Below are 25,530 nucleotides of genomic sequence, written 5' to 3'. Positions count from 1 at the left end.
TTGAAGACTTCCAATAGTTCCTTTTGTAGTTAGGATGACCATACCTCCTGGCTTCTCCACTTTATGCCTGTTGTCGTTACACGACTCTATTACTTTCACTCGTGTCCCAGTTTGAACAACTGATTATACAATCATCCTCTTTATGTTAGAATTCCACCAAATCCACCCACTTTTCTGCCATCTGAGCCCGTGATCTGCGTTGCCTCAGTGCCCTGATCCTAGTTCTCCTGCTCAGCCTATTAACTTGTGTCCTTGACCTTGCTCACCTTAAGTCTTAGCTCAGAAACCTACCTTCTCCCCTCATCTGTTGCTGTTTCACTGCTTCACTGCTTCAAAACCATCCATCTATAGTCAGCTCATCTTTTACAATAAACATTAGACCCAAACAATGCTGGGTTAACCTGGATAGACTGGCACACACTAGAAAGGCACCCATGTTTAGAGAATCTCTGATCTATAGTCTAACACCTGCACACCCCCCAATTCTCTAGGATTCTCCCAGACTTAATAGAACTAGTCTCTCATGGAAGGGGCTTTAAAAATGTTAGTGATGGGCTGGGAATATGGCCTAGTGGCAAGAGTGCTTGTTTTGTATACATGAAGCCTTGGGTTCAATTCTCCATATGTAGAAAATGGCCAGAAGTGGCGCTGTGGCTCAAGTGGCAGAGTGTTAGCCTTGAGCAAAAAGAAGCCAGGGACAGTGCTCAGGCGAGTCCAAGACCCAGGACTGGCAAAAAGAAAGAAAGGAAAGAAAGAAAGAAAGAAGAAAAAAAATAAAAATGTTAGTGATTAGATATTTTATAGAGAAGAATCCCGATGACTCATCACTTGTGCTGAAATCTAAATCTAAACTCTAGATCTAAACTAATCTAAATCTAAACTAACACTAATATCCAGTGCTCTCCTGTAATAAAAAGAACAGTACAGCTGGCTGGAGAATGATACGCAAGAACTTCATTTTGTAACTGAAGCCATATTTGCAGCGGCCTAACAACCCAATGGAGATCTGAATAGGAAAAATGGCTCAGAAATAGCAGTACTGGTGACTCAAATACTGACCACATAAAGGAAAGTACGTCCCAAATGCAATTTTATATCGATTAAAATTCTTCCATGTTTTCTTAAAAGAACTGTTCTTATTTTTGAGCCAAAAATAAAATAGGCATCACTTTTTTTTTTAACATGGCATTGGACTGGAAAAGCTTCTTTCCCATGTCTACTATTTTTTACCATTAATACCAGGCCCCCATTCCATCCCTAGTGGGTTCCTCAGCTTTGGCCACACCATGTTATCTTCCCTTCAAAATACCTCAAGCCCTACTTCCCAACTGCCTCCTTCTCCCCACTTGAAATATGCCTACTTTTTGCCAAAATAGAAAAAAAGTACACGTGGATTTTGGAAATCTAAATTCTGGGCATTTTTTACATAAATTGTCATGTTTCTTCCTCAGTCCTCCCCCAAAATTCACATTTGCTTTGCAGTTCTTTAATATTTACTTTCACAGTAACTACTGCCCTTAGGTAAAACAGCATTACACTCATTTCTTAGAAATTCAATCTCCAAGAGGTTACACAACCTAGCCAAGATTTCACAGGTGGTTGGTTATACAGTGAGCTAAACTCATACAATCTAACTCAAAATCCTGGCACTGGCTTACACTGGGCTCCAAGGTTTAAGTGAATAAAGCTCTAATTTCTCAGTTCCCTTCCAAAGGTATTTTAATCCTATACTTGTCCTTTCTTCTAACTAGCATGAAAGTCAGAAAACATACCATCTGATCACCCATTCAATTTCACTTACGCTGGGGTTTTTGGGGGGGTTTTTTTTTTGGTGCTTTACTGGGACTTCAACTCAGGGCCTGGGTACTCTCTTATTCACTCAAGGCTAGCACTCTACCACTACAGCAATACCTCCACTTCTAGCTTTCTGCTGGTTTTAAGTGGAGATAAGAGTCTCACAGATTTTCTTGCCTGGATTGTTTTGAACCATGATCCTCAAGATTTCAGCATCCCGAGTAGTTAACATTACAGGCGTGAGCCACCAGCGCCTGGATGAAAAAGTTACTTTTAATGTGTACAGTACTTACAGCTTCTTTCAACACTTTTGAATTTATCTTTGTCAAAGCAGGGACAAAGCACCTTAACTTTATGTCATTTCATACTCATTACCAACTCAAAGTAAATTAATTGTTAATTCTGATTCCCGAGTAGTAATAAAAAATGTATTTTCTGTCTAGTCTCCTCATTGTCTTTATCCGAGAAACTATATTTTTCTATCTCACCGTTGAAGCTATCTTTCCCTAACGAGAAAACATTATGTCTGTACAGGAGTCAAGAGAGCTCTCACTTTCAAACCTCACAACAAAAAATTAATCATCTTCAGTAGAAGAGCCTTGAGTTTTAAGTGTGGAATTCTGGCTGCCTGATCTGATACAACACACCTCAGATGAAAAATTATCTTTAATGTACAATAACTTTATAGATGTGCTGATTAGCCATGCTAATGTATACACAGGATCAGTACATAAATCAAATTAACATTTATAACAAAATATATTCTATGAAATAACCCTAGAAATTCTGAACTCAATAAATAGTGTGTTCTCAGACTGGGGAACATGAGACACAAAGTGAGTGGTGTAATTTAGTATGCTAAACAGGAGGAAATAGCAGAGCACAGAGCTAGGGAAAGTCATTTGGTGCTGTTTTTCATTTTGGTTGTAGTGCTTTCTTGTCTTCAGGTGAGAAAACTTCAAAAGTAACAAAATATTTTAGAAGAGAATTTACATCATTCAGTTCCAAGTAGTATTCTTGTGCTATTTTCTCAGCAGTCCACATTTCTGGGTAAAGTTTATGATTATTGAGAAGCGTCAGTGCCTCTATAATGGAAATTTTGCCTTTAGGAATGCTGGTGACATTCATTTCCAAGTGATGGTCTTTTGGCATTCTCAACTCCTCTGGCAATGGCTTTGGTTGAACTTTTACCTAGAATCCAAAACAAAGGGTGAGGAGTAAGAGAAAACCTGAATATTTCTCAACAGTTCTCAAATCTAGACATGTATGCTGCATTTTCTTATTATAATCAGCTGTATGGTGGGGACATGTTTACCACATTCCTGTTAATAAATATAGCTCATCTGCAGGGAGAAATTTCAGTAGCTCTAGAAAATAATTAACAACATTCATACTACTCATTTACCACATTGTTTCATATAAAGGTTAAACAACCCTAATCCAAAAAATCTGAACTACTCTAAAATTGCAAACTTCTGGAGCCTCTTCCAAGATATTCTCTCATCAACATACTGTATCAGGTCTGTCAAAATGCAGATATACTAAAAATACTGGATAAAATTACCTTCGAGTTATATGTGTAAGATACATAGTAAAAAATAATTTCACATTTACATTTTGGTAATATCTCTCTAGAATCTCCTTATACATATTCAAATATTCTAAAATGCAAAACACCTCTAATCAGAAATATTTCTAGTCCCAAGCACTTCAGATAAGGAAACTTAAAAGTAGTATATTAAAACAAGAATCAATTTGATTAAAACTGCACCTGTTTCAGGGCAGAATTATGATGACACTCTTAACAGCTTGGTAAGGTCCACTCTTTCCCAGTTTTATTTCAATACCTCCAAACATCCTGAATGAACTAAAAATATATGAACATTCCTGTGTTATATGAAGAACTATTACCAATATTCCATCATAAAGAAAACACAGAGGGGCTGGGAATGTGCCTTAGTGGTAGAGTGCTTGCCTAGCATTCATGAAGCCCTGGTTTCCATTTCTCACACCACATAAACAGAAAAAGCCGGAAGTGGTGCTGTGGCTGGAGAGGTAGAGTGCTAGCCTTGAGCAAAAGCAGCTCAGAGACAACACCCAGGCCTTCCATGCCCACGACCAACAAAACCCAACAACAACAATTTAATACACATTCATTATCCCATCTATCTATTCCAAGATTAATCCCTGAATTTGTATTGCATATTCTATTTGTAACAGGTACTAAAGTTACAATGACTCTTTTCTGGGGCTCACAAATTAAAGGAAGGCAGGTTAAAAGCTGGACATCCTCTCCACTTCTGATCTGTGCTGAGCCACTTGTTCCTGCATCCACCCTGTGTTCCAGGAGGGCTAGAATGGAGTGATAATGATGCCTACCTCTTTCCATACCAAACAGCCCAAAGTTAACACTTGTTTTTTCCAAGGATACCAGGTGCACTTCTCCCCATCAAGGAAGGACTAGCAACCAAGACCTAACCAGTTTCAGGGATGTGGTGTCAGCAAACATGGAGGGAAGAGGTGAATGCCTGGTTTGGGACATGCCCTGCACCAAGTACCTTGATGCTGAGTTCTTGAGTTTCCCTTAAATAGCAGATAGTGTCTCTCAGGAGGAGGAATGTGCTGCTGGGATGCTGAGATGCAGCTCCAAGGTAAAAAAGGCTGTTCTAACTTGCCCAAGACCCCAGGTTACATCTCTAGCACCAAGAAAGACCAAATGAGGGGCTGGGGATATAGCCTAGTGGCAAGAGTGCCTGCCTCGGATACACGAGGCCCTAGGTTCGATTCCCCAGCACCACATATACAGAAAACGGCCAGAAGCGGCGCTGTGGCTCAAGTGGCAGAGTGCTAGCCTTGAGCGGGAAGAAGCCAGGGACAGTGCTCAGGCCCTGAGTCCAAGGCCCAGGACTGGCAAAAAAAAAAAAAAAAAAAAAAAAAAAAAAAGAAAGACCAAATGAGCAGACAAAAACCAACAGTAGGATTGTCACTTTAAGGCTGTAGTTCATGCAGTACTCTTTATGCCTGGCAAAAAAAACAGTAAACCTTTACTCTCTTTTCCTAAAACTCAGTTGTGTTATTTGTAGGTTGGCGTTGAGTTCAGGGGACCAATTTTCTGGTAACACATTTTAATGACCTAAGTCATTCCAATTACTCCCTTTACCTTTTCTTTTCAACTTCACCCTGCCCATGCTGCCTTTTAGTCAATATATAAAAAGTCTACAGCTACAGGTGTAGCTCAAGTGCAGAGTACCTGAGTAGAAAATGTTGAATAAGTTTAAACCTTGTGTCACCAAAAGACAAAACAAACCAAAAATAATAGTAATAATTTAAAAACCCAAACTTATAGTCACTAAGTCATTTTTTTAAATCTACATAGATTAAGCTGGACATAGTAATGTAGTCACTGTAAGCTTATATAATGTTCCCCGGCCCCAGACATAAGATCTGTCCTTGGCTGATGATACCTGAGGGGCAGGCAGAACACCTCCCACCTTAGTTGCAAGAAGGTATAAAGAGCCCCCCCCCCCCGCCCCCCAAGAGAGTTCAGGTGCCAATTCCTTTACTCCTCTGTGGGAACTTGGCCTTGCCGGCCCTGCTGGCAATAAACTCTTTTGCTCTACATAACTTCGCCTATGGTCTGTGGTTTTCTGGGATAATTTTCCTTTCAGTCACTGCCTTTTTAAAACTCCCAAACCCCAAGCCAACACTCATTTTGAGCAATTACCTTTCTTGTAGTAAAAGCTTAGGAGATAGTATTTACTATCATTAACTAATCATCTCCTAGTCATTTAACTCATTTGGAGTCACTCAGCAAACCTTATCTGAACTTCACACAGCGTTTCCCTATAGCTAAAGCTGTGGGCCTTACCACATTATATGTACTTATAAAATGAATTCCCATTCTCAATAAAATCTGTGATCTTAATTTACATATTTGATCTGAATACATCCTTAAAAATGCTAGCTAAGAAGCAAAATAAAACAAAAACTCCCACAAACCCAACATTAGAAATCCTGAAACCAATACATTATCTCAATCTAGAAAATAACATAGTAAAGTTCACTTTGTCACTCAAATGATAACCATTAGAAATACCTTAACTTCAAAGTCTGAAACAGTATCAAATAATGTACAGTGGAGCAATCAATCAGTACTTCCACTAGTCTTTGAGAAATCTAGTAATCTCACCCAATGAACCAAGGCCTTGCCTAGATCACTATGCTTGGCTTAACCTCTGCCAATACTCTGAGCTATGGCTATCACTACACTAAGATTTTTACCCCGGCAAAGTATTCAAAATAAAGAAACATATTCTTACTAATTAAGGTACACATTACCTTCAATGAAGGCACGGGATCTCTGGAATCAACATATACATCTTTTAAAAGTGACAGCAGCTTGTTATCTTTTTTAGTAACTTCTCCCTCAATTTCAGGATGATCTAAAGAAAGAAACACACACACACACACACACACACACACACACACACACACACACACACACAGTTAAAAAGGGAAAATCTCCCGAAGATCCTAAACACTTAGCAAAACTCACATGCTTTACTTTAAAAGAATAAACAATCATCTGAACAGTTCCGAGACTATTTTTTTTAAAGTAAATATCAGCTGGGTGCCAGTACCTCACATCTGTAATCCTAGCAACCCAAGGAGCTGGGATACAAGGACAGAGGCTCAGGAAAGTCCGTGAGGCAAAGCCTGAACTGGAGCTGTGGCTTAAATGGCAGTGCTAAGCCTTGAGCAAAAACAAGCTCAGGGTGAGCACCGAGACCCTGAGTTCAAGACCGATGAATTCAAGACCAAGGACCAGTACCGAGCCCCCCCCCCCAAAAAAAAGCCCACAAATAAATAAAAATAATAACAGTAATTAAATGAACTCGGCAGGCCGGGCTCGGCATCCAGCCGGGAAAATCACTGGTGGAGGCTCAGGCTTCGATCCGTTTCAGGTCACCAAATATCAATGCCAACCGAGGTCGGCATGGGCACGGCCACCACCGTGGGGCGGAGAGGGTCGGTGCCGGGGCCGAGGGGCGGCGTGCGTCCGGCCGGAAGCCCCCCGCCCTTCCTGCGCTCAGCGGCGACAGAGGGCCTCGACCCGCCTGGGCCTCCCCGGAGACTGCGCCCCCGAGGCCCCAGGTCCTGCGGCCCCCACTCACGGTTTACATGCTCCAGCAGGAGCTTCTTGGTGGAAGGGTGTTTGGGAGCCATGGAGGGCTTCCTCTTGCTGATCTCTCGTTCCGCTCGGTTCTCCAGGTTGAAATTCCTGATGGCGCGGAACACGGAAGCCCCCATCTCTTTCAGAGCATGATCCCCACGGGGCTCGCGGCGGGCCGGCGTGGGTGACCTCGGGACGCAGGGAGCATGCGCACGTCAGAGGTCAAAGCGGACAGCGCGCTGAGAAAACGGAAAACTGAAATTCCTGCTCATCGCCCTCTGGCGGTCAGGAGGATGCGACACTGGGATTGTAAAAGAAGCGCTTCCTTCCGGGAAGACTCATCCATTCAGAGGCTGTTCCCGCGAGGGAGGGGCGGGGCCTAGGCTGCGGAGTTTGAATGGTCCGGGAGGCGGAGCTACAAGCCGTTCCCCGGACACTGGGAGACTGCTCTGAGTTTACCAAGTCCTAAGTGAATCTGAAGTCGTTTCACAGATCTAAATGCACCATTTTCTGCTTCTACGAAAGGAAAATAAGGGACCTGTGTGCATTCTCCGTGAATATTTATCTGAATATTCATCCGCCGTCATTGACTTTTCAGCATCCTTACCAGCCTGTGCACTTGCCGGATGCGTTAACCAGCCACTGTCTTCTTTCTCCATTATATTTATGTTTGTTTCTGCAGGTCCTGAACTCAGGAACTTTTGGTGGTTAGAGATAAGAGTCTCATAGACTTTCCTGCCCACAATCCTCAGATCTCAGCCTCCTGAGCCGCTGGGATTACAGGCGGGAGCCAGTGGCACGCAGCTCATTTCCCTCTTATTTTATCTAGGGATATAAATGTTAGTTATACCATCCATTACCTACTTTTTTATTTCAAATTGATTTTCCCCATAAAAACTCGTCAATCTTTCTCTTCTTCCTCCCTCCCAATATTCTTCTGTTTTCTCCCGGTCTTTCCTTCCCATACGCACCTTTGCTGAATGGATTTCTCTCATGCTGATTTTGAGATACTTTTTTTTTTTTTCAAATTTTTATTATCAGACTGATGTACAGAGAGGTTACAGTTTCATACGTTAGGCATTGGATACATTTCTTGTACTGTTTGTTACCTTGAGATATTTTAGAAATACTGAGATTAGTCCACAACTAAAGAAAAGGGCTAGGAAGGAAGCAGTAGCTTTCAAATTTAGCATTTTTTTTTTCAGACTGGCTGCAAAGTCTTGGTGTTCTCATCTTCGCTTAATGACGTAGATTGGTTGTTTTTTCTAACCACTTTAAATAAGAAAAGAAATAAATGCAAAGATAACTGAATCGCAGTAAAAACTTGACGACAGGGGCAATTTGATTCAAGCTGTTATTAAATAGAATGCTTAATCATAGTGAAAGCATAAGGAAGAACAGCTTCTGATTCCTTTGAATTTACAGAAACCAAGTGTTTTCTGGTAGTTAATTGGCAAGTTATCCTGAAGGTGGCAGGCAAATTCAAGATTTCTGTCTTTCTGCTTTTCAGAATATTCAAAAATCTGTGCTTTTTAACTAATTTCTATTGATGTCAAGACATTGTCATCTGCTTTGTTGTTTCAAAATGACTTCAACACAGTGGGGGTGATACTCACTGCTTATTAATATTTTAAAGGTAAAAATCTTATGTTCATAGAAACTCCACCAAACTCACAAGCAGCAGGAAGCAGTAATGTCAGACATACTACAAAATGAAATTCTTGAGTTCCTATGTTCAATCAGAATTTGGATTTCTCATTTAAAGGCATATCCAAATATGAGGCAGCTGCTTCACCTGGCCCTACTCAGGCTCTCAAACAGCAAAACAGAACACAGAGGTAGGTACCCCATCAGAAGTGTATAGTGTGTGGACATTCCATCAGGGAAATAGAACCTGAACAATATATGCACAACCCCAGCTTTCCTGTCAAAACATATATGTTAACAGGAAGTCTAAATTTAAGAACTTTTATAAGCCTGTGGAAAATGGTTGAAATCAGATCCCCATGGAAAATATAAGATGTGGCTCAGAATACAACTTTCTGAGTGGTGTGTTACCATAAATGTTTGTAGATTAAAATCTTAAGAGACTAATGAGCAGAACCCAGGATTTTACCAACAGTGGAAGAGTTTTAGCTCCTGCTGAGTTCATCACATGAAAGTATTAGTATAAAGCAGATACAAAATAAATACCAAGAGTCAAATGAAAGAAAAAGATGTAGGAAGCCTGGCCCTGATAGGTAGGTGGTCTTTGTTTGAATACCAGCACTGCTGCAAAGTGAGTCCTGTGAAAGTTGTTTAATCTGGTTGACTTAATCTTGTTGAAACTACTTTTCTGTTTTTTAGAAGTACTGGGGTTTGGGTTCACATCTTTGCACAGTTACTAGCCAAGCACTCTCCCACTTGAGCTACGCCCTAAGCCTTTTTGTACCTTAATTCTTTTTCAGATAAAATCTTCTATTTTTGCCCCAGGTGGACTGGGGCAAATTTGCATAAGTACTACCTCCCAGGTTCCTGGGATTACAGGTGTGTGGGTTGATAGAAATTGCCTAATGGTATTACACAGACTAAAATTTTAAATGCCTCACATGGTTTTAACTCCAAATATAATAATATTTGCATTGCTTTCCCTTTGCCACAGAGGGCAAGAAGTTTGAAAAAAAAAACACAAAGATATCCTGAAGTTGTAGTATGTAAATGAAAGGATAAAATGATTGTTTGAAGACTTATTCTTCAAGCATTGAATACATATATTGGCTATGTATATACATATATATGTATGTTCAATCTTAATTGCTGATTAGCAAGCTTTGTGGTGGCATTATTGAGCTGATTAAAGTTGAGGAATCACTTTGGGGGGCAGAAGATCATAAAATGCCACCTCTTTTCCTTGACATTAGCTGCATTAATAACCACTAGCCAGTTTCCTCTGTCCTCTCCCACATGCTGGTTATTCTTTCTCACTCTGTCTACACTGGTACCATTGTATACTCATTCCTTTGAACAGAATTCAAAGCAGTCTGTTTTCCAAGTGACTTCAGACACTAAATCTAGAAGATAGGTGACTCACAGAGCCCAGGACAATGTCTTGAGTTTTCACTGAGCAAACCTGCACCATTAGTGGGCAGGACAAAAGATGTACAGAGTAATGACACCCTGAAAGAAGTAATAGTGTTCAGAAAGAACCTCTCCATGGTCTGGACTCCAGATGAGGAACAAAGGGATTTTTTTAGATTTCAAGTAAGCTTGGCGAGTTTCATAGTAATAAAGTGATGTGTTTCTGAAACATACATTAGTGGGGGTATCTCAAGCCAAAACACTTAGGATTTGTGCAGATGCAGTTCTCAAATTGAGAAATACTATATCCTCAAGATTAGAATTATTAGTTACCATTTACACACAAAAGTAACACTCATGAATTTTGTCATATTAATTTCCCATTGTTGATATGTTATCACAAAAATGGATTAAAGCAACAATTATCTTAACAGTTCTAGAGATCAGAAATGGAAAATATATCTGATAAGATAAAAATTAAAGTATTGGAAAAGTTGTGTGCCTCCCGGAAATGCTACAGGAAAATCCGTTCCATTGTATTTCTCTGCTTCTAGAAACTTCCTGCACATTTTGGCAGTCAGGTATTGCATTACTTCAGTGTTACATATCATTCTCTAAGTATGACTCTCCTGCCCCCTTTTTTAAAATACCCTAGTGATTATTCTGGGCTTCTGTTGATAAACTAAGGTAGTCTATTCATTAGAAATACTCTCAACTTAGTCACATACGCAAAATGCCTTTTTCCATTTAGAGTGACAATCATAGATTTAAGGAATAGGAGATAAACATCTTTAGGAGACTATTTTTCTGTCCTCTGTACTTATTCCTTCAGAATATCCACATCTAACAGTGTAGCTATAGCCAATTCAGTGAAACACTAAAAGAATGGCAGAGGGCTTAGTATGATTCATTCAACCCCATGGAACTTATGTTCCAGTCAAACTACCTAATCATTGGAAGAGTAAAACCATCTTACTTTACTACTACTTTGTAGATTTTAGTCACTGCACACAAACAATACTTAAAAACCCACCTAACCTCTCATTTCCTGTGGAGCAAGAACGTAATTCTCCCTGCATATGGAGCAACATGATGAGGTTTCCTAACTAGAGCATCTTAGCGATTATTTTTTTTTGTAAAAGGTTCTATCACTTCATTCTTCACTCTTCTTCTCACCTATTTCCCTGCTTACCACTGATTTCTTTTGTTAGATTTAATTTTTTTTCTTCTCTCCTTGTATCTGCCTTTAGAAAGCATATACTCCTAGGCAGTGCAACCCACTTGTAGCTTATCAATTCTGCATGCCTCTGTATAGCTTCCTGCAGGTTCTTGCCACTCAATTGCAAGAACTATAATGAAAGGCATTAAAAGAACTTATTAAAACCTGTGGACTTCAGCTAAAGCAATACTGGAAGAAAATATGTGTATAATAAATATATGTGTATAGATTAAACATAGCTCAGAAAACTAGAAATGTGGAAAATATATGAATTTGAAGTAAGCACTTAAGTCAGAAAAGAAAATCAAAATACAAAAAAAATTTAAAGACTGGAGATAAAATATAAAACAAATACATAGAAAAGAAAACTAGTTGGCTCTTGAAGACTGTAAAATCTGACAAATATGAGTTAAAAACATAGAAAATAAAACACCTTGAGAACATTTTGGAATGAATATAGTGACATGAATAATGAAATAATATTAAAAATTAAGAGAAAACAATACATGCCACTTTCTGAACAACTGTAATTTATTCTCAGCTTGTATGAATTTTCTTAGCCAGCAGAGCACAAATATAAATAGAATAGAATGCAAGAGAACAGGACAGTGAAGCGAAGAATAAGATACAGATGCAGGACAGATTCAAAAACACAATAGAACATGACAACTCATGATTATCTTACATTATGTAAAACTCCATCTTAATAAATAGGACTTAAAGAAGTAAGTTGCATTGTTAAGGATTTTTGAGAAAGCCTATAAGAAAGCCACAAAGCAAGCAACTTTTAGGATCTTTAGGAAGTTAAAGGAAATCTTAGGGAACTTGAGCAAGAATAGGTATCTCAGTCCTATTACCATTAGTAACCAAATTTGTGAAAAATCACATAGAAGTAACTGTGCTCCAGAAATTACTATAACCCTCTCAATGCTATATAATCATTTCATTTGATTTCAAGTACATATTTTGTTTAATTTAATAATCATTACTAATGAATTTAGCTAACAATTGAAGTAAAATTTGACTTGATCAATAATACATATCAGAAGTACAGTATCATATTAAATAGTGAAGTGGTATAAGAAGATTAGTGAAGTCAGTGCTCTCCATATTTTGAGGGTCCTACTTAATCCATAATGAAAAGTAAATAATTTCTATAAGTGCAATTTTTTGCCACTGAAAGAGTTATCTTGCTGGAAAAATTCAAGAGACTATTTCAAAGAACTATTTGATATAACAAATGAATCAAATAAGGTAACAATAAACTAGCTGTCCTACATACAGCTTAGTAAGTGTAATGTCCCACAATGTTGTTGATAGTACAACAAAACTGCCACACATCTAGCCAGGCCCTGGTGATTTCCTCCCTAATCAGGAGATTGAGAGCTGAGGATCAGGATTGGATTTGAAGCCAAAACAGGCAAGAAAAGTATGTAAGATACTCATCTCCAGTTGATCATCAAAAAGCCAAAAGTGAAAGTATGGCTCAAGAGAGAGAGAGCCAGGCTTGAGGGGGAAAAGCCAAGTAAGAGGACAAGGCCTTGAACTCAAAGCCGTGTACTGGCACAAACAAACTATTATGTATCTATTAAACTTCCAAAAATATTTAGTAAATGACAAAATTTTAAACGTAACACATGAAAAGCTGTAAAGAACAAAGAAACACTCAAGAACTAGTTTTCATTTCCAAGACTATAAAAGCAAAGAGCCAGGTTTATAGAAGTCATATCAGAAAATGCATAAATCCATAAATGCAACATCTTTCTTTTCTTTTTGTGAGACCAGGTTTGACCATATAATTCAGGCTGGCCTGGAACTCTGGGTTCTCCCGCTTTTGTGTCCTGAATGCTGGGATTACAGGTTTACACCACTTTGCCCATATCTGGCTAAATACACTCCCGAATGAAGTTGTAACAAGTTTTTTTTTATATGAAACTCGAAAACTTATACCAAAGTTCATCAGAAAGAGAAAATATGAAAAAATAGCCAATAGATCTTTGAAAAACTGCAAAGAGAAAGGATTTATTCTACAAGGTATCAGGAGAGAATATAGAACTTTACAGTGTGGTATTGATTCAGAAATAGGTAAAAGAGATGAATGAAGGAATAGAATAGAGTGAATAGGTAGGAAATAGAATAAATAAAGCACAAATCAATCAAGTACAGTAGAGACATGACAGATCTAATTATGTATACATTGTCACTAAATTCTTTTCCTCATAAACAGATAGCTAAATTTCCATTTTTAACCATTCTATTTCTCTCCGTTCCTGTTTGTAATTTGATTCCCTGTCTCCTATTTTCACATCAGTTTTTCCTGCATTAGAAAGTTTTCATAATGTCTTTGTCCCCCCTCAACCACATGGCCTTGCATTTTAGTGAAGTACAGAACATTTTATAATAGCCGTTTTGATTCTAGAGAGGTAATTTTGTTCTGTCTATAGCAATTTAATCAGTACAAACATTCTCTCCATTTGGGTCTAGGCTGCAGGAGGCACTTTTTGGCAATTTGGCAAGAAATAAAATGTTCAAAGCTCTAAAAATATTAATATGTGAAACATTTTCATACTAATGCTTTTGTTTCATTAACACTTTGGAGCTTTAAAAAGTAGGATTTTCAGTTTATTACATTATGATAATATTATTGAGTGTTATTCCCCGTCATAGGTATAATGCTTCATTTCTGTTGGATATGACAGGGAGGGAGAGAGGTATGATAGGCACAATTTTAAGCCTAGTGACTCTAACTTGAGAACCTGGTAGAACTGCCTGGATTTCTGACTTACAGAGCTGCACAATTTCACATATTTTTGTAAAATTTTTGTACATATATAAATAAATGTGTATATACTCTCACAGTTCTGTAGGTCATAGTATATATGTGTGTGTACATATATGTATTGTGTATAGATATGCTGCTTTAGGCCTCTAAATTATTGATGATTAGTTATAAAGAAATAAAGTGTGAATACACCTGACAGTCTAAAGTTGGAGAAGAATGCTTTGTTTTAGCTCACAGTTTCAAAAGATCCATCCTGTGGTCACTTGGCTCTTGTTCTGGTCCCAGAAAGAGCTGAACATCAGAGTGGGGGAAGCATATGATAGAAGAGTTTCTTTACCTCATGACTAACAGAAGGGAGAGGCAGAGACTGAGTGAAAGAGGAGAGTAAGGCCTTACTAACCTCTTCAAAGACATGCCCTCAATGACCTACTTCCTCCAGCTAGGGTCCACCTCCTAAACTTTCCACAATCTCTCAAAATCACCCAACCAACAAAGAACAATGCATGCAGCAAATAGCCTGTAGGAGACATCTCATATTCAAACTATGATGACTGACCATGGGTCACTAAAACATCAGAATGTGAAAAAGAAATGCATTGATAATGAGGACTACTCTATAAGATTGGATGGGTTCACAGTGAGCAAATTTTGTTATTTTCAGTGAACTTGGGCAATAAAACAATACTGTGACTATTAAATCCTATGCACAAGAACTCTTAAATGCATGGCTGACCTTTCTCTTTCACATTAGTCACAGGCTTCCCCTTCACTGACTCTCTTCCCACTAAAAGGCTGATTACTTCGCTGCTCATCAGAAGAGTTACTCTGTGTGATCTCATTCAGCTCAAGTCTGTACCAATTCTTGCTAAAATATAACTTTTTAGCTTATTAGTTGATACAGGTGAGGACTGAAGGATGATTCTTGTAAACCACATATCCCATGTCTACTTTCTTGCCAGACCCCTACCCTCACTGCCCCAGAACCAGGGTTCTAGCCAGTGCCAATGGTATACAAGTTTGCTCTACTTTGCATGAAAGCAATTCATTTTCCAGCTGAAAAAAAAACACAGTAAAAGAGATAGCATATCCATAGACTCATAAATGGTGGACATTTGAGGAAAAAATTATTCTAGACCAAGGGAACAGAAGATGCAAAGGCTCTGAGTCAGAAGCTTGCTTAGTCTGATCCTCCTGTGCACCAATTACGTCCCTTCTCTAGCAACTATGACATACTACCACTCTCCCACGGTCACAGGCAAGCAAATCCACCAGAAAAATAGCCATGTCTCTGAGGTCCAGCAAATGCATGCCTTGCTGATGTACCCAAGAAAGAGGAGGGAATTTCAAAGTAAATTAAGCTTTATTGTTTTGTCTCAGCTCAAGACACATAAGTACCAACTGATGGATAATTTTTTTTCAGTCCCTGATTAAATTCCCAGACAAGAAGAATGCTAGCTGATTGTATCTGGGTCATGCACACATCTTTTGGCAAGATTAGAGAATGTGACATCTGGACTAGAATCACACCGAGGTAAGGATGCTCAAGGTAGAGAAGATACACAATGGACAATGTTCCTGCCAACTCCTAAAATGAACAGTTTTGTCTGGTATTTCACATGTGTGTCATGACTTGGTATGTTTTTCTGGATTTAATGGCCTATTTATTAAATTCAGCAGTCATATGATTGCTCTTGATTTTGGTTCTGGACTATGTTTTGAAACCCGATTTATTCTACTGCTTTAAAGAAGGCAAAGTTACGTCAACTCTGCTCACCTTGATGTTGGCTATTCTTAGGCTCAAGCTCACAATGAACATGATGCAGCAACAGACTCATGAGGGATTAAGCTTGCCTACAAATACTTAGGAAACCCAAGGATACTGATTCCCCATGCAGGGGTCTTGCCTATAGCAGTTAATTATTTTTAGCCCCACATTGCAGACTTAACCAAGACAAGAAAACAGTTATTTCTAGGATATCAGCACTTTCAGAAGAGTACAAAAGTGTGAACCTTTTGTGTGCAGGGACTGTGGTTTTGGCATGTTATAGGTTAGAAAACAGAATGTCAACAGTGATGTCCTGATGGATTGTATAAAATATTAAGATGAGTGGTAGGAACAATAATCTTGATATGGAAGTTGTTGTTTGGGTTTTTTTTTTTTTTTTTTGCCAGTCCTGGGGCTTGAATTCAGGGCCTAGGCACTGTCCCTGGCAGCGGTGGCTCCTCCTCCTCCTCCTCCTCCTCCTCCTCCTCCTCCTCCTCCTCCTCCTCCTCCTCCTCCTCCTCCTCCTCCCCCTCCCCCTCCCCCTCCCCCTCCCCCTCCCCCCCTCCCCCCCTCCCCCTCCCCCTCCTCCCCCTCCTCCTCCTCCCCCTCCTTATTCTTTCACTGAAGGCTAGCACTCTACCTCTTAAGCCACAGCACCACTTCTGGGTTTTTCTGTTTATGTGGTACTGAGGACTCAAACCCAGGGCTTTGTGCATGCTAGGCAAGCACTCTACCACTAAGCCACATTTCCAGCCCTTGATATGGAAGATTTAAAGGGCTTTATCATTTACATTTTCCACACAAAAGACAGGTAGAAAAGGGGAAATATCAGGAGGATGGTGGGTGGTATATGCCAGGAGTTCAGAAGCAAAACGCACACATCCAGCTTTGGAATGGGAGCCATGTTACTGTTACTGAAGATCTATTATGTAAGTTGTCATTTTCCCTATATCTATAATAGCATCCTGTCACTTTGGAAGGAAGGCCTACCCCTGCATCTTGTTTCCACTAGAGACTTTTCCACTAGCCCCAAGAAACCTTACCACAAGCTTTCTCAATTGGAATCAAGGATTCACGTCTTTATTTTCACACTTAGGACTATCCTGTTTGTAGTAAGCTCAATTCTTCCAGGATACATGTAGAAACATTCCAAGAAAAGATAATTCAAGAAAAGAGACACATCTTATTGACCTCTATGGCTAAGTCAGAGAGGTTGCTCAAGGAGGTTTGGAGAATCCATCCAGACATCAGTAGTGCCTTATGCCTTTTATTCTTGATACTTAGGAAGCAGAGTTTCCTGGATTGCAAGCCAGCCCCAGGCAGAAAAGCTTGTGAAGTTTTTCTCTCAAATTAAACAGCAAAAAGCTGGAAGTGGAGATATGGTTCAAGTAATAGAGCACCTGCCTTGAACAAAAAGGCCAAGCAATAACAGGAAGCTTTGAGTCCAAGCCCCAGTACTTGCACAGGAAAAGGGGGGAAATCCAAGGGTTGTTTGTATGATAGAGTGAATACTGGATCTCTTGCTTGTGGGAGAGAACATGAACAGTGCTTTAGGTAAAATGTATTTACAGTGTCTCATAGGCCCACCCTGCCTAGTGTTGTTTATTGTCTTTACACTTACACTGAATCTCCAGTACATTAAAAGACCTGTGGTTCAGACTGTGATAATCACCTGCTTCACATGCCTCCAGCATTTATAGAGAGAGTTGCAAGCAGTGCATGCTTAATACCTATTGCTTATAATAGAATGCAAGTTCACCATTTTTGTTTTTAAAGTCAGTTGAATCTTAATGGGAGATACTAATTTACTCCTCAATTTTTGCTGTAGTTATACATGTAATCCTTTAAGCTTTTTATGTAAATCCTCTGTATTAATAGAAATATGATTTTAATCTGGATTACCCTGAGGCAATTATATTTGGCAGACAGTTTGCTGATAAAACTTACAGAGCTATAAAACCACAAGAGACTCACTCAAGCTTTGACTTTCAAGTAGCTGCTGTCCAGGATACAAAATGTCTGATTTTATTTGTACTATTACTATTTCCTAAAAGCATTTGTATTACATATGATAGATTTGGTGTGACTATGTATCAAAAAATGAATACAGTTAATTGAATAAGCAACACAAGACACCACTGTGTTTCAAATACCTTTGCCGAGCTAGTTCTTTACACAGATAGTGCTTTGACATTCTGTGTAGCTATTTGGAGTGCTCTTACTAAGTACATAAACTGGGTGTTTATTGAAGAGAAATATGTTGTCTGAGGGGAGATGTCTAAAGTCAAAATGTCTAAGAGCTGTGAGGAAAAACCGTTCTGTACCTGTCCTTAGACTGTTTTGGACTGTTAAAACAAAAATGAAATAGATGGGTAGTTTCTAAATGACAAAAAATTCTTTCCTAGCATCGGGAGGCTATGAAGCCATGATCAAGGTGTCATTATGGCTGGTTTAGGTGCCGGTCACATGAGAGAGAATGACTGTGCTCTCTGGGGTTCCATTCATGACAATTTTACCCACCCCAAAGTCCTATCTTTCTACCACCACCACACTGGAGATCACAGCTTCAATACTAATTTGGGGGGGTAAGGCAGACGTTCCGTATATGGAAACACCTCTTACTGGCAATATCTGCCAAGGGGGACGTTCCGTATATGGAAACACCTCTTACTGGCAATCTCTGCCAAGGGCTTTCTGGTAACATTTGGTGTTCCTTGGCTTGTAGAAGCACCTGATTCCTGCTTTCACCTTCACATTGTATTCTCCTTCCTGTGTGCATATGTATATCAAAATTTCTCCCTTTTAATGAATACCAGTCAGGTTTATCAGGAGCCTACACTACTCCATCTAAAGTCATATACACTAACCATGTTTTGGGTCATATGAATATATACATAAACATGCCCACTAAAGTAGGGTATATGCAGGGGAGACTTCTAGTGGTGTAACTCCTTCAACAGCAACTTAGTTTAGTGAAATGGAAAGCAGGAATATGCAACACATGTTGAGAACACAGAGAGAGGAGGGAAGATGGTGAACATGGAGGAGAATACAGTCATAAGATTCAATGTATATATGTGAAAATGGAACTAGAAAAATTCAGGGGATGGATGAGGTTGAGAGAGATGAAGAGAATGATAAAAGGGTAACATTGATTAAGGTACACTATGTTCACAAACGGACACATTGAATCAAAATCTATCTGTATTGCTACTTAAGGATAATAGTAAAATTATTTTTCTATGTTGGAATAAAAGGTGTTAGACAAAAATATCAGTGAAGTTTTCTCTAAATAATGTCACTTCTAAAGTGATTGGGGGTTTAGCTTTTTACATATGAATCTGAAAGGACAAAGTTCAACCATAACACATTCTTATGATTAAAAATTATCAATCTAAGAACCTTTTGTCTTGAAGGCCATCTGATTTTTTGAAGAAAATTACTTCTGGCATTTGCTTGTTTATTTAAAAACTATCTGTTATACCAGGAAAACACCACAATGTTCCAGCCTGACCAAATACATCATTTAAGGATTGTTCTAAGAAAAAAATCGAAAGATCTTTTGCTGAGTGCACACTGGTTTCCTCTATGGGCTTGCTGGCTAAGTCTGAAAAGAATACTCATTGTGTATAACTTTTCTGACTGTGTGACTTTCTGGGGAAATATTGGTAAAAGCTATAGGCCTTCTTTGTTATCCTTAGCGGCATGCTCACTTTGTGTAAAGCCTGTGGAAATGGCAGGGCACCATAGAGCAAGTGTTCTGTACACAGAGCACAGGGTTTGAAACTGGCCAGCTCCTGGTTGTAACCACACTGAACACCGATATCATAGTCTGTCTGGAACCTGTACATCTTCTGGGTATTTTTGTTTGTTTTTGAATGTAGTTAGAGAGTTTTGAATTTAGGGCCTTGAGCTTACTAAACAGTTGCTCTAACCTTGAGCCAGGCTTCCAGCCCCATTTATTGCTGGTCACTTTTAACACAGGGTCTCACTACCTGCCATTTGTGTGCCTGGACTGAGATCCGTGTGTGTGTGTGTGTGTGTGTGTGTGTGTGTGTGTGTGTGTGTGTATGTGTGTGTGTGTATACAATTGCTTGAACTTGGGGCTTCAAACTCTCACATGGATTTCTTGCTCATGGCTGGTGTTCTACCATTTGACTCATGATTTTAGGCTGGCATTTTACAGGTTCATTAGAGATGGAGACTCACAGATTTTTCTACCTTGGATGCTTTCAAAGTACTCAGGACTAAGCCTCCTGAGCATCTGGGCATGCGCCAGCTGCACTTGGCTTATGCTTTTTTTTCTTTTTGTCTTGAACTCAGGGCATTGCACTTGCTAGGCTGGTACTCTACCGTGTTTGTAGCTTTCTGTAACCTGGCAAAGATTATACCAGTTATATCATACTTGCCCAGATTAGGTACAATCACAGATCCTGTTGGCCTTGGCCACACTCCAGCAAATAATGAACTAAATCTTGCACATTCAGCTGGACAACATATCCTAATTAGATTAAATTATGATGAATTTGGCCTTAGAATACATCCGAGAGACCTGTGATAGGAATTTCAATTTGCGTTTTGGTTTTGTTTGTGCTGTTTTTTGTTTGTTTGTTTGTTTGTTCTTGCTGGTCTGGGGTTGAGTAGCTAGGATTAGAGGTGTGAGCCACTGTGTCTGGCTCAGCTGAAATATTAGTACATATTTTCATTTACTGTTGGCTGAGCCAATGGTTGTTAGCAAGTGTTTTACTTACTATTTTTTTGACTTCAGAATTCTGTGACTGTGATATATATTCAATGCAGACTATACTTGGAATTTGAAATTCTGAACTTTCCCTGGGCTAGTGATATGCATTACTATACTTCTGAATGAGCAGTGAACATGAGCTACAGGTTTTTGTCAGCCACTGGAAGCAAAAGCAGACAAGTAGTGAGCAAAAGTAGATGACTATATATCTAAATCCACACGTTTGTTAGGTGGCTGCAATGCATTTCAACACACAATATTTTCAATCTATGTTAAGTTGTGTAGGGGAGGCAATCTTGTCTTTAAAACTGAAATGGATCAGTCAAAACACTAGAGGATTTATTTGGATGTTCAGCACATCTGTTTTATCAGGAAGATTTCTGGGTGTGGTCCTCTATGTGCCAGGGACCAACTCCCACTTTGTCCTTAAGAAAAGTCAGGGAGGGGCTGGGAATATGGCCTAGTGGCAAGGGTGCTTGCCTCATATGCATAAAGCCCTGGGTTCCATTCCCCAGCACCACATATATAGAAAACGGCCAGAAGTGGTGCTATGGCTCAAGTGGCAGAGTGCTAGCCTTCAGCAAAAAGAAGCCAGGGACAGTGCTCAGCCAAAAAAAGAGATGGGGGGAGGGGGGAGGGGGAGGGGGAGGAGGGGGAGGAGGAGGAGGAGGAGGAGGAGGAGGAGGAGGAGGAGGAGGAGGAGGAGGAGGAGGATCCTTCAAAGGAAAAACAGAGGAGAGAGTATGTTTAGTTTAAACACACCAGCGGACTACTGATTTTTGAGGACAAAAATATCATCTGTTATGCAGATGATCACATAATCTAGCTGTCTGAGACTCAGGTCTGGGTATAGAGAATTATTTCCCAACCACAGCACTGTTGAGAAGTGGAATTCGATTCTTTCTGGTTTTGGTGGAGGTAGAAGGATGTCTTCTGTGTGGCAGGATACATAGCAGCATTCCTGAATCTACCTTCTGGGTACTATGGGCTTTTTCCCCTTCTAGTCTTAACAGACACTAACAATTCCAGATGTTCTCTTCCCTAAGGCATAAAGTGACCTTTTCTTGAGAATCATTGCCTAACTGGAAAGAAGTATAAAAAATTTTAAAGAATAAAAAGAAAAAGAGCTGGCATCTATGGAGGCTAATTTACAGTATTTGTAACAAAAGGAACATTTCTTATGCCACAGGTTGGCTAAGTCAATAGGGTTCATTGACAAAATGCCTTTGAGATAAAATAAAATTCAAGACATGTGAGCCTTCTGGTTGCTGCTATGCAGACAGGCTGAAGTCTAGGAAATATTTTTGTGTTCTTTTTGACAATTGTTATGACCTATTTTTACATGCAAAAGGACATGGCCTTGAAAATGTTAATTTTTATTTATTGGTACTGGACCTAGGGCTTGAATTCAGGGCCTGAGTACTGTTCGTGAACTATTTTGCTCAAGGCTAATGCTCTATCACTTGAGCCATATTTCCATTTCTGGTTTTTTGGTTTTTTTAAAAAAAATATTTAATTGAACATAAGAGTCTTAAGGTCCTTTCTGCTCAGGCTTGCTTGAAACCTCAATCCTCAGATCTCAGCCTTCTGAGTAGCTTGGGTTACAGGCGGCCACTTGCACTGGCATTAGTTAAATTTTTAATGAATGATGTTAATGATAATGATTTTTTCTTAATGGCATGTTTAAATTTGTATATTACTACCCGGAGGTTACTATTTTAGAAGTAGCAGGTGCATTGATCTATGTTATACCTACTACTGTAGAAAAGCAATGAACTTTCTGTGCAAATTGATCCCACACAGACAGTTCTAAGATTAGAAAGTAAAATTTGATGTATCACGGAATATTCCCTTTAAATTCTGTGATAATGGCCTAATTATAAGAAAGTTTTCAAAATAGAGTCCAGAGATGTCTTTGTATTTAGTGGATTATTCATCACTTGTTAAGAAAATTTAAGTCATTAAAGAGATTTTGGCAGGATGTGGGTGAATGAGGCTGAGATCTGAGAATCAAGGTTTGAAGCCAGCCCAGGTAGGAAAGTCTGTGAAATTCTTATCACCAATTAAACACCAAAAAAAAACCTGCAAGTGAAGCAGTGGCTCAATGATAGAGTGCTAGCCTTGAGCCACAAAGCTTAAGGATAGTGCCTAGGCCTTGTGTTCAAGCCCCAGGAGAGAGAGAGAGAGAGAGAGAGAGAGAGAGAGAGAGAGAGAGAGAGAGAGAGAGAGAGAGAGAGAGAGAGAAGAGAAAGAGAAAATTAGGGTTCCATCTAAAACGTGTTTTGAAAGAAGGGAAGAGATATTGAAAGGAATAATGGAAGGAAGCTGGTGAAAATGAATAGCTCGGTGTTTCTACTGGGAAATACCATTTCTTCCTTCCACATGGTCCTGTCCTCAATCTCAGCATTGCCATAGGCTCATAACATAGAATAGGCCAACAAGATGCCCCTAGGAGTCAAATCCTATGGAAAGTGAAGTTACTTGGTTTTCTGTTTTTATTAACAGCTTGAGTGTTCAGATTTCCCCTTCTAAGTCTTTCAATTCTATGACCCACTTAGATACTCCCAATTAAGTGCCTTCTTATCAGAAATTAGTAATAGTAGGATTCATTAGTACAAATAAAAAGTTTCTCTGTGAGCTAGCTTGCATCCCTTAACATGATTTGTGCTAGGTACTGTACAACTATTTCTTTGCAAATAGCATGCCATTCTTTCTAGTGGATGAGTAAAATTCAATTCTGTATATGTACCACATATTCTTGATTCACTTATCCATTGTAGGGCATCTGTGCTATTTCTATAATTTGGCCACTATGAATAGTGAAGCAATGAATTACATTACAACTATACATGATTATATAAACAAACAAACAAAACTGACTAAACAAGGCTGGGGATATAGCCTAGTGGCAAGAGTGCCTGCCTCGGATACACGAGGCCCTAGGTTCGATTCCCCAGCACCACATATACAGAAAACGGCCAGAAGCGGCGCTGTGGCTCAAGTGGCAGAGTGCTAGCCTTGAGCGGGAAGAAGCCAGGGACAGTGCTCAGGCCCTGAGTCCAAGGCCCAGGACTGGCCCAAAAAAAAAAAAAACAAAACTGACTAAACACAAACAAACTGACTAAAGGAGAGGCTATACTCAGGGGTGAAATCCAAAGGTGTAACTCCTTTGAACAACTATTTTTTATCATAATGAAAATCAGGAAATGAAAACATGTTTAGAAGAGGGAAAATGGGGGGAGGGCACAGAAATGGAGAGAGGAAGGATTAGTAACTGTAGTCATTATATTCAATGTAGATTGTGCAAAATATGAACTATGTAATTTGATGGTAGAAATGAGAGGGGAAAATGGAGGAGAACAAAGGAAGGGATGACATTGATGAAGAAGCATTGTACTTAGAACAATGTACTTAGACTTATAGAATTGTAACCCCTTTATACAACTACTTAATAATGACAATAAAAATAAAAACATTTCACTATTTTAGAATCAACCTATAAAAATAAACATTATAACACTTTATATTGGATTATATTAAATAGAATACAATGATCCAGGAGAAAAGCATCATTTAAAAAATTGCCTGTAGATGGTGAGTTCCTGCCAAGAACATATTGCTTTAAAATGTTGCTTAAAACTGAAGCCAAAACTAACTACATACAAGATATAATAAGAATCTCTTGTTTCCAGTTCTTGGAGTTCATGTTGATATGCTTCATTATATGTGGTCCTATATGCTTAGCAATTGAGTTATTGAGAGCCCCTGTTAAGAATCTCATAGACATATTCTAGTTATTTCAAATGAGGGAAACCAACCTACTTTTCTTTGGGTTTGGCTTACTTTGATTAATATAATTTTTTTCATAAGACCATATATAATGAAGCATATCAACACAAACTCCAAGAAATGGAAACAAGACTTTCTTATTGTGTCCTGTATGTAGTTGGTTCTTTCTATTTGTCTTTATCTTTCTTTTCATTTCTCTTAGTTTTCTGTACCTTGTCTTGTATATAAGTTTACTTGATCTATGGAAGGGAAAGGGAATCACAGAAACATCAGGACAAAGGATGAACTAATACATTGATATGCACTTGACACTACATTGGAAAGAAACTCTACACCTAGAGGGGAGGGACTATGGAAGAGTAAGCAGGAGAAAAATGAGGGATGTTGTAACTGTTTAAAAGCAAATGTACTCATTATGTATCCCTTCCTGTGGTTGTACCTGCACTATCTCTGTATCTTACCTAAGTACATTGGAAACCATGTATACTGGTATTAGAACTAGGAAACTGAAAGGGAATACCAAAATCGAGAGACACAGGATAAAAAGACAAATGACTCCAAAAGCAATACTTGCAAAACTGTTTGGTGTAAACCAACTGAACAACTCATGGGGGGGAGAAGGAAAAGAGGAGGGGGGAGGGGGGAATGAGGGAGGAAGTAACAAACAGGACAAGAAATGTATCCAATGCCTAACGTATGAAACTGTAACCTCTCTGTACATCAGTTTGACAATAAAAAATAAATAAAATAAAAAAGGAAGTAAAAAAATAAAAAATAAAACAAATGTACTCATTACCTTACTTATGTAACTGTTAGCCTCTGCCCATCACATTTTCAATAAAGATTTAAAATAAACTAAAGCCAGAGAATTTTAACTCATAAGAAAGACACTAATAGAAGTTATTGTGCTTTATTTTTTGTGCACTGAGATGGCCCTATGATGACTCTATGATAGCATGTGATCCTAAGTCCCTTTGATGAGAAAGTAAAATAGTGTCAATCCAGCAGAGGTGTGACAGAGATCTTTATGTATATGGGATTAGATGGAGCCCAATTGAGATTCACCTCTTTCCCCTGAGCTATTGAAATGGAAAAATATAACCTACCATATGCATCTCTTTCCGTCTCTCTATTCTACTTTTAAACGAACAAGATCCCTTATGCCTGCTGAACTTCAACTTTTTTCACCTAGTGGTACATGTTGAAG

General features: G+C 39.0%; 1 protein-coding gene and 1 long non-coding RNA gene across 2 annotated transcripts; one reads left to right on the top strand and one right to left on the bottom strand.

Annotated features, from left to right (window-relative positions):
• The first annotated feature begins 470 nt into the window (after positions 1-470).
• LOC125357120 lies at positions 471-21,075 on the top strand. Its single transcript, XR_007212067.1, has 3 exons — positions 471-609; positions 1,035-1,036; positions 21,050-21,075. It is a non-coding gene; the product is annotated as an uncharacterized LOC125357120 (long non-coding RNA).
• Ndufaf4 (NADH:ubiquinone oxidoreductase complex assembly factor 4) lies at positions 1,359-7,196 on the bottom strand. Its single transcript, XM_048353809.1, has 3 exons — positions 6,969-7,196; positions 6,133-6,236; positions 1,359-2,985 (listed from the first exon to the last, which is right to left on the bottom strand). The coding sequence occupies exons 1-3, from the start codon at positions 7,102-7,104 to the stop codon at positions 2,710-2,712; spliced, it is 516 nt and encodes a 171-aa protein (XP_048209766.1). The 5' UTR covers positions 7,105-7,196; the 3' UTR covers positions 1,359-2,709.
• Positions 21,076-25,530: the final 4,455 nt, after the last annotated feature.

This window comes from Perognathus longimembris, chromosome 9 (genome assembly GCF_023159225.1).
Source record: "Perognathus longimembris pacificus isolate PPM17 chromosome 9, ASM2315922v1, whole genome shotgun sequence".
In the NCBI taxonomy this organism is placed as follows: domain Eukaryota; kingdom Metazoa; phylum Chordata; class Mammalia; order Rodentia; family Heteromyidae; genus Perognathus; species Perognathus longimembris.
Note: the sequence above shows the minus strand (reverse complement) of the source record. Positions and strands in the feature narration are given on the sequence as shown.